The following is a 15215-nucleotide window of genomic DNA, read 5'->3' on the forward strand; positions in this document are numbered from 1 at the left end:
TCCCCTTCTCTCTCCATTTCTCTTCATCCTATCTAACAACGACATCAAAAATAACTACAACAATAAAACAAGGACAACAAAAGGGAATAAATAAATAAATTTAAAAAAAGAAATATTCCTGCTGCTGAGTTTGTTCCTCTCTCAAGGGAGATCTGTCACCCATAGCCTAAAGAGGTCCAAGGGAGGAGGCTGGGTGGTGGTTTACCTGGTTAAGCGCACATAATGCCAAGCGCAAGGATCCAGGTTTGAGCCCCCGCTCCCCACCTGCAAATGAGATGATTCACAAGTGGTGAGGCAGGCCTGCAGGTGTCTGTCCTTTCCTCTCCTTCTCTATCTCCCCCTTCTCTTTCATTTTCTCTCTGTCTTGTCCAATAAAATGGAAAAAAATGGCTGCCAGGAGCAGTGGATTCATAGTGCTGGTACTGAGCCCCAGAGATAACCCTGGAGGAAGAGAGAGAGAGAGATAGAGGGAGAGACCCATAGGAGATAGTCACAACAAGTGGGGAAGTGTGAGTCTGATTAAAAACAAAATAACAAAAATACAAAGAAAGGAAAGGAAAGGTCAGAGGATACTGCACCCATGGAGATGATGCACATGGAGGGTGAGGAGATGAGGAGAGAGAACAGCTGTGTGCTGAGCACCTGCTACACGCCAGGCCGCCAGCTCAGCACCTATACAGATGCCACCTCCCTGAGGGTTGGCCATTCAAGCCATTTGACAAACACGCAGGCTATGTGAGGGGCTCTTGCAGGTCTCTTTCTGTCTGCTTTTTTGCATGATGATGTCCAGAATTGTTTTGTGGAGCGGTGTATGTGTGTGTGTGGGGGGTCTTGCTGGGTTGCCCAGAGAACCATGTAGACCTGGCCCAGCTGCTCTGTGGTCAATTCTGTCCAACTTCAGGACACTACTGAGATCTGACCCAGCAAGTACCTGGCCACCAGACTCCCCAGAAGGCTACCAAACCTCCCTCCTCCACCTGGGGCTGCTGGAGGGGAGAGGCCCCATGGGCCCTGAGCTCACAGATGTATTTATTCTGTGTAAAAACACACAAGGGGACAAGCCAAGGAGCAAGGTGGACAGCAACGGGATAAACTCAGAAACAAAAAAAAAAATCTTTTTTTCTTTCTTCTTTTTTTTGAAAGACGGTTATCTGAGTGGTTGGCTAACCGACAAGATCTTTAAGGTGCACTGACGCTTCCCCTGGTATTGGTGCCTGAGACATCCGTCAGGGCCAGAGAGCAGATACTAAGGGAGCTGGGGAGGGGGCAGGGTGTGTGTCACTCAATGCTGCTGATGAAACCGGGGGGGGGGGGCAGGCCTGTATACCGGGGTGGCCACAGAGATGGGGCGCACAGTGGCTGTGACTATGGGGTTTCACCAGAGAGATAACAGGATGGGGACTTAATACTGATGTGCCCGGGGCTACTGGTCCCTCTGGAATTGCTGGGAGGTCTGTGACTCCCCCAGACAGTTGAGGGGTGGATGATAATTTGATCTCAGGTGACTGTTACACTGAGGCTCCAGGAGGCCTTCTCCACCAGGCGAGTCAGGAACAAGGGCCTCTCAGAGGACCAGAGGACGAGGACGGGGTGCTGGAGCAGGACTGTGCATGGAAGAGGGCTGTAAACAGGGGCCTCTGTCGGGCCGACTCCAGGCTCTGTGGACTTTCTCCTTCACGGTCTCCCTGCTCATCCACCATGTCTCCCCACCGAGGCCCCTCATTCCTTCTCTTTCACAGTAACCAGATCTCCCCGCAGGGAAACTCTGTCCGCGGAAGTGGAACGCCGCCGCCTGCCAGTGAGGTCCTGGGGCCCGGGCCCTGCGCTGGGGACTGTCAGGAGGACTGCATCAGGCCGGTGAGGCGCTTGCCCGCCAGCGACTTTCCCTGCAGAAACAGGTGACAGAGAGGCACACACACACACACACACACACACACACGGGTACACACAGAGAGAGACACAGACACAGGTTCACACACACACACATAGGTACACACACATACGGGTACACACACAGAGAGACACACAGACATGAGTTCACACACACACACACACACACACATCATACATGAACAGACACCACAGCATACCACACACCACACCACACCACACCACACCACACACACAGATACCGCACACACAGACATACACCACACAAAGACAACACAGCACACACACCACAGACAGAGACACAGACATACACACCCATACACACCACAGACAGACACACCACACACACACACACACACACACCACACACAGAGACACAGACATACATACCCACACACACCCATACACACCACAGACACACACCACACACACACAGGCACACACCACACACAGAGACACAGACATACACACACACACCACACACACACCACAGACAGACACACGACACACACAAAGACACACAACACACACAGAGACACAGACACACCACACACACACACACACACACACACACAGACACAGACAGGACAGAGAGCCAGACAGGCAGATTAATTATTGCAGGTGTCATGGAGGCCACATAGTTTAGCTCAGTGCCCCAGCTCAATGCCCCACTGGGCCTCTGGGCTCAGCCAGCTTAACTGCAGAGCCCTGGAGAAAGCAGGACTCTGGAGCAGGTGATGGGTCAGGGTGTGTGGCTGGTACTCTCTTTGGGGTGTGGAGATTTTACTTAGCACCCCCCATGCTCCCCCCACACACACACACACCAGACCAGGCCTCTGAGCCTGCAGGGAGACCATCTCTTAATGCCCACGGGTTGCCCCTGCCCTTGATTTTAGTCAAGTGAGGGGCAGGAGTGGGGTGGGAGGGAGCGGCAAGGGTGGTTCAGCCCAGATGGAGAGGGGTTCAGGATCTGGGTGATTAGACACAGACAGACCAGTAAGTTGGAAGCTCTCCTCAGAACCCTGTTTGACATGCAGGGTCACCTTCTCCTCAGAGGAGACACAAAGGTTTGGGGATCCTCTTGAAGACACAGTGGGGCATGTTCTGGGCTCAGTGCCTGTGCTGGTGGCCAGAGGCCCCTCTAGGACCCAGGGCCAGACTGTGGCTCCCTCCCCTGTCTCTTGGCTTCACCTCTGGTACCCACAGACGAGGTTTGCTGACATCCCACTGACGAGTTCACAAGCTATTCCTTTACAATTCATGTGAAAATTCGGGAAAAAAAATAAAAACCAAAAAATGAAAACTGAAACTAAGAAGGGAGTGGAGCGAGAGGCATGGAAAGGCCAGAGGCTCACTGGCCGAAGGCTGAGGAGTCTTTGATTTGGAACTGGGGTGCGGAGGAGGTGATGGGGTGTGTGAGGCTGCCTCCCGTGCCTGAAAATGTACCATGTCAGGCAGAGACCCAGGGGAGAGTGTGGCCGGACCCCAAGCAGATTGATCACCAGGTCTGAACAGACGCCAGGAACCCAGCCGTTACTGACAGCGGGGCAGTGACACCTTCACCTTGTGCGGAGGGCGGCATGTGACTGCCGGCTGCTGGAGCCAGGCCAGGCGGTGGCGGTTGTGGGTGATGGGGGTGGGGGTGGGGGTGGGGTGGGGGGGGTTTGCAGGGACCAGCAGTGACTCTTAGTGAGCATGTCCAAGTGGGGGGTGAGGGCTCGTGGTGTTGACCAGGCTTGGCTGCCTGGAAGCGTGATGTAATTAAAAAGAATTGATCCTGTTTGTGGAGCCTGGTAGGCTACTCAATAAACCTGCTGACTGATGAATTGATGGGTAACGGTATAGCTCGTGAGCCAGCGGCATGGGCTGTGTGCTTGCCGGATGCCCAACCTTGTGTCATCTGGCCCAACAGTCCACAGACAGACAGGGCCAGTGCACCACAGCAAACACCCACGGCCTGGTGGGAGCCTGTCCAGAAACAGCCTTGCCCTCTCGCCAGGTTGGTAAGCCTGTATCTACCTCGCCTTACTCTTGTCCCTTTTTCTTCTTCCACTCCCCCTCTTCCCTCCTGAGATTTTTTTTTCTTCCTTTCCTCTCTCCTATCTTAAACACACACACACACACACACACACACACACACACACACACACACACACACCTACCTCTCCATCGGTATCCTTATCTGAGTCTTCAAACACACTAACCAGAGCCTGCAGCAGAATCTCTCTGCACCGGGCTAAGGATTTTCTAATCAGATTTCCTCTTTTATTTTTTAATCCTAGAGAGTAAGGGTGCCAGTCTTTGCAAATCACTAAACACAGGGTGACTACTGACTTCTCAGTGTGGAGAAGATGACGTGTGGCTGCGGCCTGCAGGTGGCAGAGGCTGACCTTAAAAGACCCCCTGCTGGCTCCCCCAGCCCCAGACTCTAAGGTGGGCACACACAGCCGCCAGCCACTCCTCTCAGCTGCCGTTTTTTTTTTTTTTTTTTTGATGGAGCTCCAGGCACTGCCCGTTGGTTGACCTGGGAATGTGCTTTCTCTGTGCAGGCCTGCGGGCAGGAAGTGCAGGGCCGCGCCTGCCTGTGAGGTCCTTTCTGGGGAAACATGGAGCCAAATGAGTCCAGGACCTCCTGGTTGGAGAGCTCTAGCAGACCTGCCCCCTGAGCCCAGCCCCGTGCCCACAAAAGGCACCGAGACATCCTGCTTTCTATCGGGAGCCATTCATCTCTGTGGGGGCCACACACCAAACATGGCCGCTCCCGCCCAGCAGCCCTCCTCCACTGGGGCCATGCAAGACACAGGAGTTTGTACCTAAATATATATGCTCCGGGCTTGCTGTATGTGGCATGTGGGGGGCTCTGATTTAGCTAGTGATGTGGGCAAAGAAAAAAAAAAAGGAAACAAAAAGAAAGAAAAGAAAAAAGGAAACCATGAAGGCTTCTGAAGCGTGGTCCCTTGTCAGCTGAATATGTCAAAAGCCCTGAGACAAAGAAGGTGAGGTTGACCAGGCATCTGCGCCCTCATTACGGCTGCAGCCTCATTAGTGAGGTCATTTGGGCTAGAGAGGGGGCTGCGTGCGGTTGGAGGAAGGCTGGAGAGTCTCTTTCTGGAAGACTGTGTGTCTATTTGTTTGCTGTGAATTTGGCCCTGAGGCCACCCCTCTCTGCCCCTCCCTGTTCTATGCAACAGAGGAAGCTGGGCTTGGAGGCACTAATTAATCTCTTCCTGCCTAAATCCTGGAGCTCCTCCACGCAGCTCTGACTCCCAGGCCCTATGACCAGCCCACTGATGCCTGGCCCTCCCCAACTCCCCGCTTCCTCCAAGCTGCTTCCATTTTTCAGGACTGGATGCTGGTGGGGGGTGGGGCTGGGTGCAGGGAGATGCCTGGAGAACTCGCCTTGAGAAGGTTCTGGATCTCTCAGCCATCCAAGTGGTGCTCCTTGGCATTTCTGTCTCTCTCTGCCCATCCCTGTGCTCCCTTGTTTACCAAATGCCAGGCCTGCCACTGAGGGATGTTTCAGGGGTTCAGACTGGTGGGGGAGGTGGCTTAGCCCCACCTCAACCTGCGGGCCATGCAGTGACCTCCCGTGTGTGGGTGGAAGGACCTGGGCATGGCTAGATGCCTGGCCTTGGGCTTTGGGGAGGGTATCCTGGAATCCCACTGGCTCAGCAGCTGCAGCCCTTCTGAAGAGCCTGGGCTCCTGTAGTCCCCAGGATCAAAGTGAAGTCTGTCAGCAGAGGTGACATGTTCAGAGATGAGCTCTCCTCTAGTCTGCTGGGAGGGGCTTGCTGAGGGCTCCTGAGCTTCTGGCTCTGCCCAGAGAGAAGACTCTCCCCTGCTCCTGCCCCCTACCCACAACCCCCCACCCCAATTTGTTCCCATGTCCTCACTTCTCCAGATCAGCCTCCTATTTGGATGTTCTGGAGGGAGGCTGGTAATTCTGTTCCTGCCTGGCATCTTGCATAGCTCCAGGAAAAGCAGTCTTTTGGAAAGAGAGTATGTGCGGTGCCCTAGTCCCGGTCAGCTGCGATGGTATTACGGGCCCAGGAAACTACAGTCAGTAGCCCGAGGCCCTGAGGCCCTGAGGCCTTGGCGTCACTGAGTCCGGCAGCTGAGGGTGGTTGAAAATGCTATCAGCAGGCAGCCTTTGTCCAGGTGAGAAGAATATACAGTGATTAAGGACAGAGACACTGCAGAAGGTAACATTCCCAAGACACCAGAGCTTTCGCATACAGACAAAGTGATTTTTCTCCTTGGAGACGTACCATGAAGTTTTACCCAATAGCTGCTGACATCTGGGACTACGGGCTCAGTGCTGGGCTCACAATCACCTCTACACATTCAAGCCCCACCCTCCACTCTGTCTCTTTTCAGCCTTGTGGTCATTTTGATGATCAGGAGTCCAGAAGAACGTATTCACAAACCCCTTTGTTGCTATTATCATTATTATTATTATTATTTACCAGAGCCCTGCTTGGCTCTAGTTTATGGTGGTGTTGGGGATTGAACCTGGGAGCTCAGAGCCTCAGTCAGACATGAAAGTCTTTGTATATAACCACTGTGCTATCTCCCCACCCTCCTTTGTTTCGAATAGCTCCCTTTGTGTAACACTTTAGGGAAGCCAGCATGCTTGACATGCTGGGGCTCTGGGCATTGCACTCTCAGATGGTAGCTGACAAAACATGCAGGATCCGGTCACCAGGAGCTCTGGTCCTCACTTACCTGGGGGCCCTTACTATACTCAGCTGGGAAAGGTCTGTGGCTCAGAGTAGCCTAAAGGTCAGCGAGAACTCCAGGGACAGTACAGAACCAAGGCTGGGGGGGCTCAGGAAGGACCCTTTCCAAAGCTATGGGAGTAATGGCATTGAGTTGCTGCCAAGACTGCCTGATTTGCTCAGATGATCTAAAGGCAAAGTTATGGGGACTGGGCAGTAGCACGCCTCGTTGAGTGCACATATTACCAAGTGCAAGGATCTAGGTTCCCACCTCTGGTCCCCACCTGCAGGGGGAAGCTTCACACGTGGTGAAGCAGAGCTGCAGGTCTCTCTCTCTCTCTCTCTCTCTCTCTCTCTCTCTCCCTCCCATCTCCTCTTTTTCTCTCAGTTTCTCTGTTCTATAAATTAAAGAGGGAAAAATGGTCACAGGGAACAGTAGAATAGGCAATGAGCCCCGATTGTAACCCTGGTAGCAAAGAAAAAAAAGTTAGAGATCCCACAATCCCAGCTGCTACAGGCCTAGGAATCAAGCTTGGCTCTCTCTGGGGAGAGGGAGAAAATGATCAGCAAGGGGGCATGAGGGGCTTTCTCAGGTGACGGCTGTGGTGTAAGCTGCTGCATTCATTTGTCAAGTTTATTGAGCCATGTGTTTCTTATCTGCTCATTCTGCCAAACATAGTTTACTTCAAAAAGGATCAGAAAAACAGTCCTACAGGGCCAGCTGGGACACTTCACCAGTGGTGAAGCAGGGCTGCAGGTGTCTCTGTCTCTTTCTCTATTTCCTCTCCCTCTCAATTTCTCTCTGTCGCTATCCAATAGTAAATAAATAAAAATATTTTTTAAAAAATAGAGTGTTAGGGGGCCAGGTGGTGGTGCACCCGGTTGAGTGTACATAGTATGAGATGCAAGGATATACATAAGGTCCTGGGTTCGAGCCCCTGGCTCCCCACCTGCAGAGGGAAGCTTCACAGGCAGTGGAGCAGGTTTGTAGGTGTCTCTCTGTCTCTCTCCCTCTCCATCACCCCCTCCTCCCTCAATTTCTCTCTGTCCTATTGAATGAAATGAAAGATCTCCAGAAGCAGTGGATTCATAGTACTGGCATGAAGCCCCTCAACTGGAGAAAAAAAAATTGAGCGTTACAAAAAAGAAAAGAAAGGAGTCGGGTGGTAGCAAAGCAGGTTAAGCGCACTTGGTGCAAAGCACAAGGACCGGCCTAAGAGTCCCGGTTTGAGCCCCCAGCTCCCCACCTGCAGGGGAGTCACTTCACAGGCAGTGAAGCAGGTCTGCAGGTGTCTGTCTTTCTCTCCCCCTCTCTGTCTTCCCCTCCTCTCTCCATTTCTCTCTGTCCTATCCAAAAACAACAACAATAATAACTACAACAATAAAAAAACAACAAGGGCAACAAAAGAATAAATAAAATAAATAAATATAAAAAAAGAAAAGAAGTTCTAGCTATCACATCTATGCTCTGAAACTTCTTTATTTTATTTTCACTGCTGGGATCCCTTTGCTCTGGGGCTAAATCTGATGAAAGAAACCCCAGGAACTCCTCAAGGGAGCTGGGGCTTGTGATGGAACTAATTTGGGGCACTGTTTTGGAAATACGCACCCCTCAGTACTTGCCATCTGGTGACATCCAGGCATTTCTCATCCTGCTAATAAAAAAAAACACAAGGACCAGCATAAGGATCCCGGTTCGAGCCCCCGGCTCCCCACCTGCAGGGGAGTCGCTTCATAAGCAGTGAAGCAGGTCTGCAGGTGTCTGTCTTTCTCTCCCCCTCTCTGTCTTCCCCTCCTCTCTCCATTTCTCTCTGTCCTATGCAACAACGACATCAATAACAACAACAATAACTACAACAACAATGAAAAACAACAAGGGCAACAAAAGGGAAAATAAATAAATATTTTTAAAAATGGTGTTATCTTGAACAGGCCTCACCAAGTGCCATCGTCAGGCAAGGAGGGCGAGGTCCCCTACTTGAGCTGTCCTTGCCATGAGACTGGAGGTCACCTGAGTGGACACTGGTCGCAGTCAGAAGTCTGACTGAGAGGCAGGAAGAGAAGTGAAGAAACTGATCCTGGAGTTCAGCCTCTAGAGAAGAGCCAAGTTCCTGCCTAACCACCTGCCTTCAGCGGCTAATATGTCTGGGAGCCCATGCTCTGGGGCTTCTTCTCCACCCAGCAAAGTAGAAGGACCGAGTTCAAAAGGGAGTAGGCAGAATTCAGTACCATCTCCTTCCTTTCCCGTTCCCCGCCCCCCACCCCCTTCTTTTTGCCTCCAGGGTTACCCGTGGCTCTAGATGCCTGCACTATGAATCCACTGCTCCTGGCGGTCATTTTTTCCATTTCCTTGGATGGAACAGAAAGAAATTGAGAGAGGAGGGGGAGATGGAGAGAGAAAGAGAGACACCTGCAGACCTACTTCACCTCTTGTGAAGTAGCCCTCCTGCAGATGGGGAGTCGGGGGCCTTGAACCCAGATCCTTGTGTGTGTCCTTGCATGTAGCACTTATAGTGTGTGCTTAACCGGGTGCACCACTGCCCCCAACCTGTGGGGAGGAAGCTTCATGAGCAGTGAAGCTCTTCTTGCCTCACGATGTAGCATAGGGGGAGATGAGGGGTGACCTGACTTTGGGGGAGCTGGTCTGCTGTAAGTATAGATCTTCCTCTCACCCCATGAGTCTCTCCAGTCCTAAACTCTGCCAGGCAAATAGCATCCCATCCCACCAGTTTTTGATTTTAAGATAGAGACAGAGAGGTCGAGAAGCAAAGAGAGTAAAAGAGACCACAACACCAGTTTCCTTCAGTGAGATGGGGGCCGGGCTCAAACCTGGGCTGTGCACATGGCCAAACAGCATGCTATCCAAGTGAGCTATTTTGCCAGCCCGCCCCCCCCCCCCATTTTGTATAGAGGAGAGAAATTGAGAGGGAAGGAAGAGGGAGCTATGGAGACACACACACACACACACACACACACACACACACACACGCACACACACGCGCACACGCATACACACGCACACACGGCCTGTGCCTTCCCACTGTGCCTTCTCAGCACCTCACATATATGAATTTAGAAAACATGGGCTTCTTGCCCTCTTTATATGAACTAGATGTGAAGGGACCTACTTACCCAACTGCCCCCATCTCCAAGGGGCTTTCATCTTTAAATTGCTTATTCCTGGGGCTGGGCAGGGGCACACCTGGTTGAGTGCAAACATAACAGTGCACAAGGACCCAGGTTCAAGCCCCTGGTCCCTACCTGCAGGGAGAGAGCTTCACAAGCAATGAAGCAATGCTGCAGTTGTGTGTGTGTGTGTCCATATCTCCCTCTTTCCTCCCAACTTCTCTCTGTCTCTATCCAAAATAAATACAACCAAACATTAAAAAGGGTTTATTTCTGCCCAACGGGATGATGTGACTATCACCTGCAACTCCTTGGCCAAGAAGGCTACCCTTTGATAGTCATGCCCTTGATGCTGACAGGGTAGGAAGAACGCCATGACCAGGGACACAGGCTCAGTGCCTAGGGCATGTATGAACCACTTCCTGGTGACTGGCTGCCGAGTAGCCCTTGTGGCTCTAGCACCCTGGGCACTGGGCAGACACTGTACTATTGCCCACACCAGACATTACTCACCTGCCCCAGCCCTAGACAGGCCAGGAAATGGCTCTACCAGCCTAAAAGGAAGGCCCTGTAACTTGGCTTTCTGACCCATACCACCTTCCATTTTGTGTGTGGCCACCACGTTGAAGGAGGCTGGTGGTAATTCTTGGGGATTAAGGACGATTCTATGTGCACCCTACCAGGCAGCCTCTCTGGGTGGCACAGTGTCATTCTCAGCTCCCATGAGGAAGACACTTCAGCTGCTGGGCACCCTTGGGGCCATCTCAGGCACTCCTACTCTGCCTGAGGGACCTGGTCCCACACTCGCTGTGATTGCTGAGGGAGGGGTGGGGCCCCTCTGGCTGGCAGGTCTGGCAAACTGAGCCCTTTGGCTACTGCACTAAACTAGGGCACAGGTCACCACTGCTTGGTGCCTGTGGATTTCAGGCAGTGGCTTCTGGGAAGGTGAAGTGAAGCCAGTGCTTCTGCCTGCAGCCTTGTGCTATCAGAGCCCAGGCCTCTGAAGGCCTCCACAGGGAGCAGTGAAGCAGGTGAGATGTTGACCTTCCTGAAGACAGTGGGGAGAGCTGCCTCCCTCCAACTAGACCAGCATCAATTAAAACCGGATGATTTAACTGGGGTGTCCCATTCAGGTGGGGGGACAGCCCAGTGTCCAGACTGTTTAAATTGAGGCATCCGGGGTAGATAGCATAATGGTTATGTACAGAGACTCTCGTGTATGAGGCTCCAAAGTCCCAGGTTCAATCCCCCAAACCACCATAAGCCGGAGCTGAGCAGTGCTCTGGGGTGGGGGAGTAAATACAATAAATTGAGGTGTCTAAAAGGTCTAAATTAGGGCTTATTTTTTTAATTACAAACATTAATTTATTTATTTATGAGAGAGGAGGGAGGAAAGGGGAGAATGAAGAAGAGGGGAAGGAGGAAAGAGAAAGAAAGGAGGCATAGTCTGGAACAGCTGATGCTGGGGCTCAAACTCAGGACCTCATGCCTGAGGTTCCAACACTTAGTTCACTGTACAACCTCCCAGCTACTAAATTGGGGTTTCTAAAGTGTATAAATTGGGGTGTCCTGCCAGGCTGGGGACAGCCCTCTTTAGATCAGCCTCCAGGGTCTTCTGACTTCTGTTGTCATCGTTCTCACTACCTATAGAGCTCTGGGGGCTGGGCGGCAGCGCACCTGGCTAAGCACACATAGTACAAAGTACAAGGACCCACACAAGGCTCTGGGTTCGAACCCCTGCTCCCCACCTGCAGCAGGGGCACTTCACAAGTGGCAACGCAGGTCCGCAGGTCTCTCTCTTTCTCTCTCCTTTCTAGCTCCCCTTCCTCTCTCAATTTCTTTCTTTCCTCTCCAGTAAGATGGAAAAAATGGCTGCCAGGAGCAGTGGATTCATAGTGCCAGCACTGAGCCCCGGCGATAACCCTGGAGACAAAAAAAAAAAAAAAGCCAGCCTCTGCTAGTTTGGATGGGTGCTAGGAAGCCACCACCATTGTCCCTCAGATATGCAGACAAGCATGAGCTGGGCAAGCAGACTGAGAGTGACAGGGCTCAACAGCTGTGGCAGAAGGCCCAGAGTCCCCTGCCCCCACCCATGGCATATGCATGTGCACTTCCCTCCCAGTGAAGGGGAAACACCCTCTTATTTTTATTTCTTATTTTTGCTCCCCTTCCCCCTGTTCTGGCTGAGCAGCCCTTTTGCTCATCCTAGTGCCCAGCAAGTTCTTGGCAGCCTCAAAGGATAGTGGAGGCTAATATTCTGCTTACTCAGGCCCCTCACATGGTGGTCCATAATGTGCCTCATATATTTTGACCTCTTGGCTCTGGTTCCCCCAGAGTTAGGCAGAGGGTGAGAGACTCAAAGAAACAGGCAGTGTTGCTATTGGCAACAACTAGATGCTATTTGTTTGCAACCAGGAAGTCTAAGTGATTGGTGGCTCTGGCTCTGGAGGGTGGGGTGGGGGTGGGGATGGGAGGGTAGTTCTGAAGGTAGCAGGTGAGACAACAAAGGAACCCCTTGCTTGGCACAGTGCGGTTCTTTCAGGAACCCACTCGGACTCTCACCCTCCAGAGGGCATCATCCTCTCCCTCACACTTACCCCCAACTGCTGGCTAAGCAGCATTTCAGCCTGAACCCAAAAGGCTTCTGAGAAGAAGGCTGGTTCATTTCTTTCCCTCCTAACCACTGGGAAATCAGCCCAGCAGACAGGGATTTCTAGCCAGAAAAAGGATGGTGGGGGGGGGGGGGCAGGTTAATCCACATTTTAAAGAGTTCTCTAGATAGAAAGATGATGAGTGACATTCCTAGCCACGGGCAACTGTCTTACTTCCCTACAGACCCTTTATCCTTCAGCAGAAAGGATTTCAGCCCCATGGGGCAGAGGCTGGATAGGTGCTTGGCCAGCTTTGTACCCTGTGGAGATAGTGCTTAGACAAGTGAGGTTTCTGAGTTTCCTGCAAGACTTGGCCCTGGGCTGCAGAGGAAGGAGGATGAACATTGTGACTGGGAGATAAAGCCCTGGACTCAGCTGGCGGATTTAATAGCAGCCTCACTGGTCCTGGCAAGGCTGCCCTGTTCAGCTAGGGGCCAGGAGAAGTGAGTCAATCCCTCGGCTCCTAAACGCTGTGTTTGCACACTGCCTGGGGACCAAGGGGCTGTTGCAGCACCATTCCTGGATCCTTCAGTTCCTTGTGTCTTAGGAAGCAAAAACCATGGGCAAGGAAAAAAAAGAAAGAAAGAAAGAAAAAGAAAGGAAAGGAAAGAGAAGGGCGGGAAAGGGGTGGGAGGAGGTATCAAAATTGGGTGCCACTGACTGTCCAGGGTACCAGGATGTGAGAACAGGAGTGAGTAGTGGGTGGAGAGGAGGCCTTGCACCGTGAGGTCCTCTCCCTCGCATCCCTTCTGTTTCAGAGGGATCCTGGAGGTGGTTAGCGAGTGTGGACGGCGCTGGGGTCACTCACCCACTGCTGGAAGGAAGCCGCCTCGGGGGTGAAATGCAGCAGCCATTCTGACTCTGCGCCAGCAGCACTAGGCAATTGTGAAGAATAACTTATCCAGTCGCAATCAGGAAGACCTATAGCTCTGGGGGGGGAAGCCCCTGCCCACACACGCGCAGTGGGCGAGCAGCTCATGCACCGGCGGCCAGGCAGGGCCGCAGCGTCCATACACTGAACACGCGCAGGTAAGCACATGCGGCCGCAGCTGCGCATGCACTCAGGTGTGCATCTGCACGGGGGCGCCTGCAGAAGCCTCTCATGCAACGTGCATAAACAACCTGGGGCCCACCTTGGGCAGACACTGCCAGCTTCTAGCGCTCACCTTAAGACCCACAGATGCTGACTCTTGCCCTGGAAAGAGCCATTCATAATGATGGCCTCCTGGCTCCAGCCCTGTCTATACTGCAAGCAGGGGGAGTGTGCACCCCAGGAGCCTGGCTTAGGAGCCTGGCTTAGGAGAGGTTTCAAAGCATTGCCTTGCTTGCTTCTGACACCTCCAACAACCCTGCCCTGCAGCGTGGTTTTAACAGGAGCCTCTGCTTATCTGGGGGGAAGAGGGAAGGCGAGTGCTGATGGGCTGGGCAAGGCTTATATGGTTCAGGGTGGCTGCAGGCAGGCCGCGTTTCTGGGAATGAGATGTCTGCCATGCAGAGAGCACTGCTGCATCTGGACGGCCAGAGTGCACACTCTTCTCACGGGGAGCTGGACCTGGGTCTGGAAGTGGGAGGCATCTCAGGTTCTGCATCTCATCGGCAGCGTGGCAAGTCCCAGATCCTGACAACTATGCCAGTTTCCTCCGTGCCCCACCCCCACCCCAAGCTCCACAGGGCTGCTGGGCATGGCGGCCCTGCCATTCCAGGGGAAAGCAGAGGAGTCACTTCTTTCAAAAAGGAAGCCTGGTCGGGGTCAGGTAGCTGTGCAGAGGGTTGAGTGAACACATTAGCATGCGAAAGAACCCAGGTTCAAGCCCTGGGATCCCATTACAAGGAGGAAACTTCAGTGATGAAGCAGGGCTGCAGGTGTCTCTCTGTCTCTCTCCCTTTCATCACACCCTCCCCTCTCAATTTCCCTTTGTCCTATCAAGTCAAAAGAAAGGAAAAGATGACTACTGGGAGCCATGGATTTACTGTGCAGGCACAAGTCCCAGCGACAATCGTGGGGCCAATAACAAGGACGACAGCAAGGGTCAGGCAGTGGCACGCCTGGCAGAGCACACATGCTACAATCTGCAAGGGCCCAGGCTAAAGTCCTTGGTCCCCACTTGCAGGGAGAAGCTTCACAACTGGTGAAGCAGTGCTGCAGGTCTGTCTGTGTCTGTCTGTGTCTGTCTGTGTGTGTGTATCTCCCCTTTTCCCTCTTTATTTCTGCCTCTATCCAATACATAAATAAAATTGATAACAATAAAATAAAAAACTAACAGTGCTCCACTGACTAGTTCCATGAGCCAGTCACTGCTAATAAGTGTGCTTTATACTCATTGTCCTCCAACTACAGAATCACAACACTGACACTTACCTGGCAGCAGAGTATTGAAAATTAAACGTGTTAATAAGAACTAAGTTTGAGGTCAGAAATGGCAGGAACTACCTGGGGGAACACAGACACTGCTTTACCATGCCAGAACGCATGTTCCCCAGGACACCTGTATGCCGGGGGAAGGTAATTGCTACCGTAACCATTCCCAATACAGTAACGGTGGCAAGAGGGCTGTGAAGAGCTGTGCACATATCTAGGAACATGCTGCTAGGTCCCGGCTGCACCCTTCCCAACCAGTTATTGGCTTTGAGCTTCCTCTTACAGAAGCAGGGACTGAGGCTTCTTGAGCTGCATCCACCACCTGGCTATGCGGGAGAGCTGAAGGAGAACCAGCGTCCCTCTCGGGTCTCGTGCTCCCAGGGTGACAGGGATGCACACAGGAAGATACAGGGACGCTCCCTGGGCTGCTGTCTCACTTAGAGGCCACCTCCATTCACCCAGAAGGCTCTG

At 52.5% G+C, this 15215-nt stretch overlaps 1 protein-coding gene across 7 annotated transcripts in view; it reads right to left on the reverse strand.

Annotated features, from left to right (window-relative positions):
* Positions 1 to 1527: 1527 nt before the first annotated feature.
* RGS6 (regulator of G protein signaling 6) overlaps positions 1528 to 15215 on the reverse strand; it is a 461089-nt gene continuing 447401 nt past the window's right edge. For 3 of the 7 annotated variants that reach the window (XM_007528431.2, XM_007528430.2, XM_060175535.1), the window contains one exon: positions 1528 to 1886. In XM_007528431.2, coding sequence (XP_007528493.2) covers positions 1836 to 1886 — 51 coding nt within the window. In that variant the 3' untranslated portion in view covers positions 1528 to 1835. Of the gene's footprint in view, positions 1887 to 13193; positions 13261 to 15215 lie in introns of all 7 variants that reach the window. The other 4 variants (XM_060175533.1, XM_060175532.1, XR_009545392.1 and 1 more) reach the window with 3 other exon arrangements.

Source organism: Erinaceus europaeus, chromosome 16 (genome assembly GCF_950295315.1).
Source record: "Erinaceus europaeus chromosome 16, mEriEur2.1, whole genome shotgun sequence".
In the NCBI taxonomy this organism is placed as follows: domain Eukaryota; kingdom Metazoa; phylum Chordata; class Mammalia; order Eulipotyphla; family Erinaceidae; genus Erinaceus; species Erinaceus europaeus.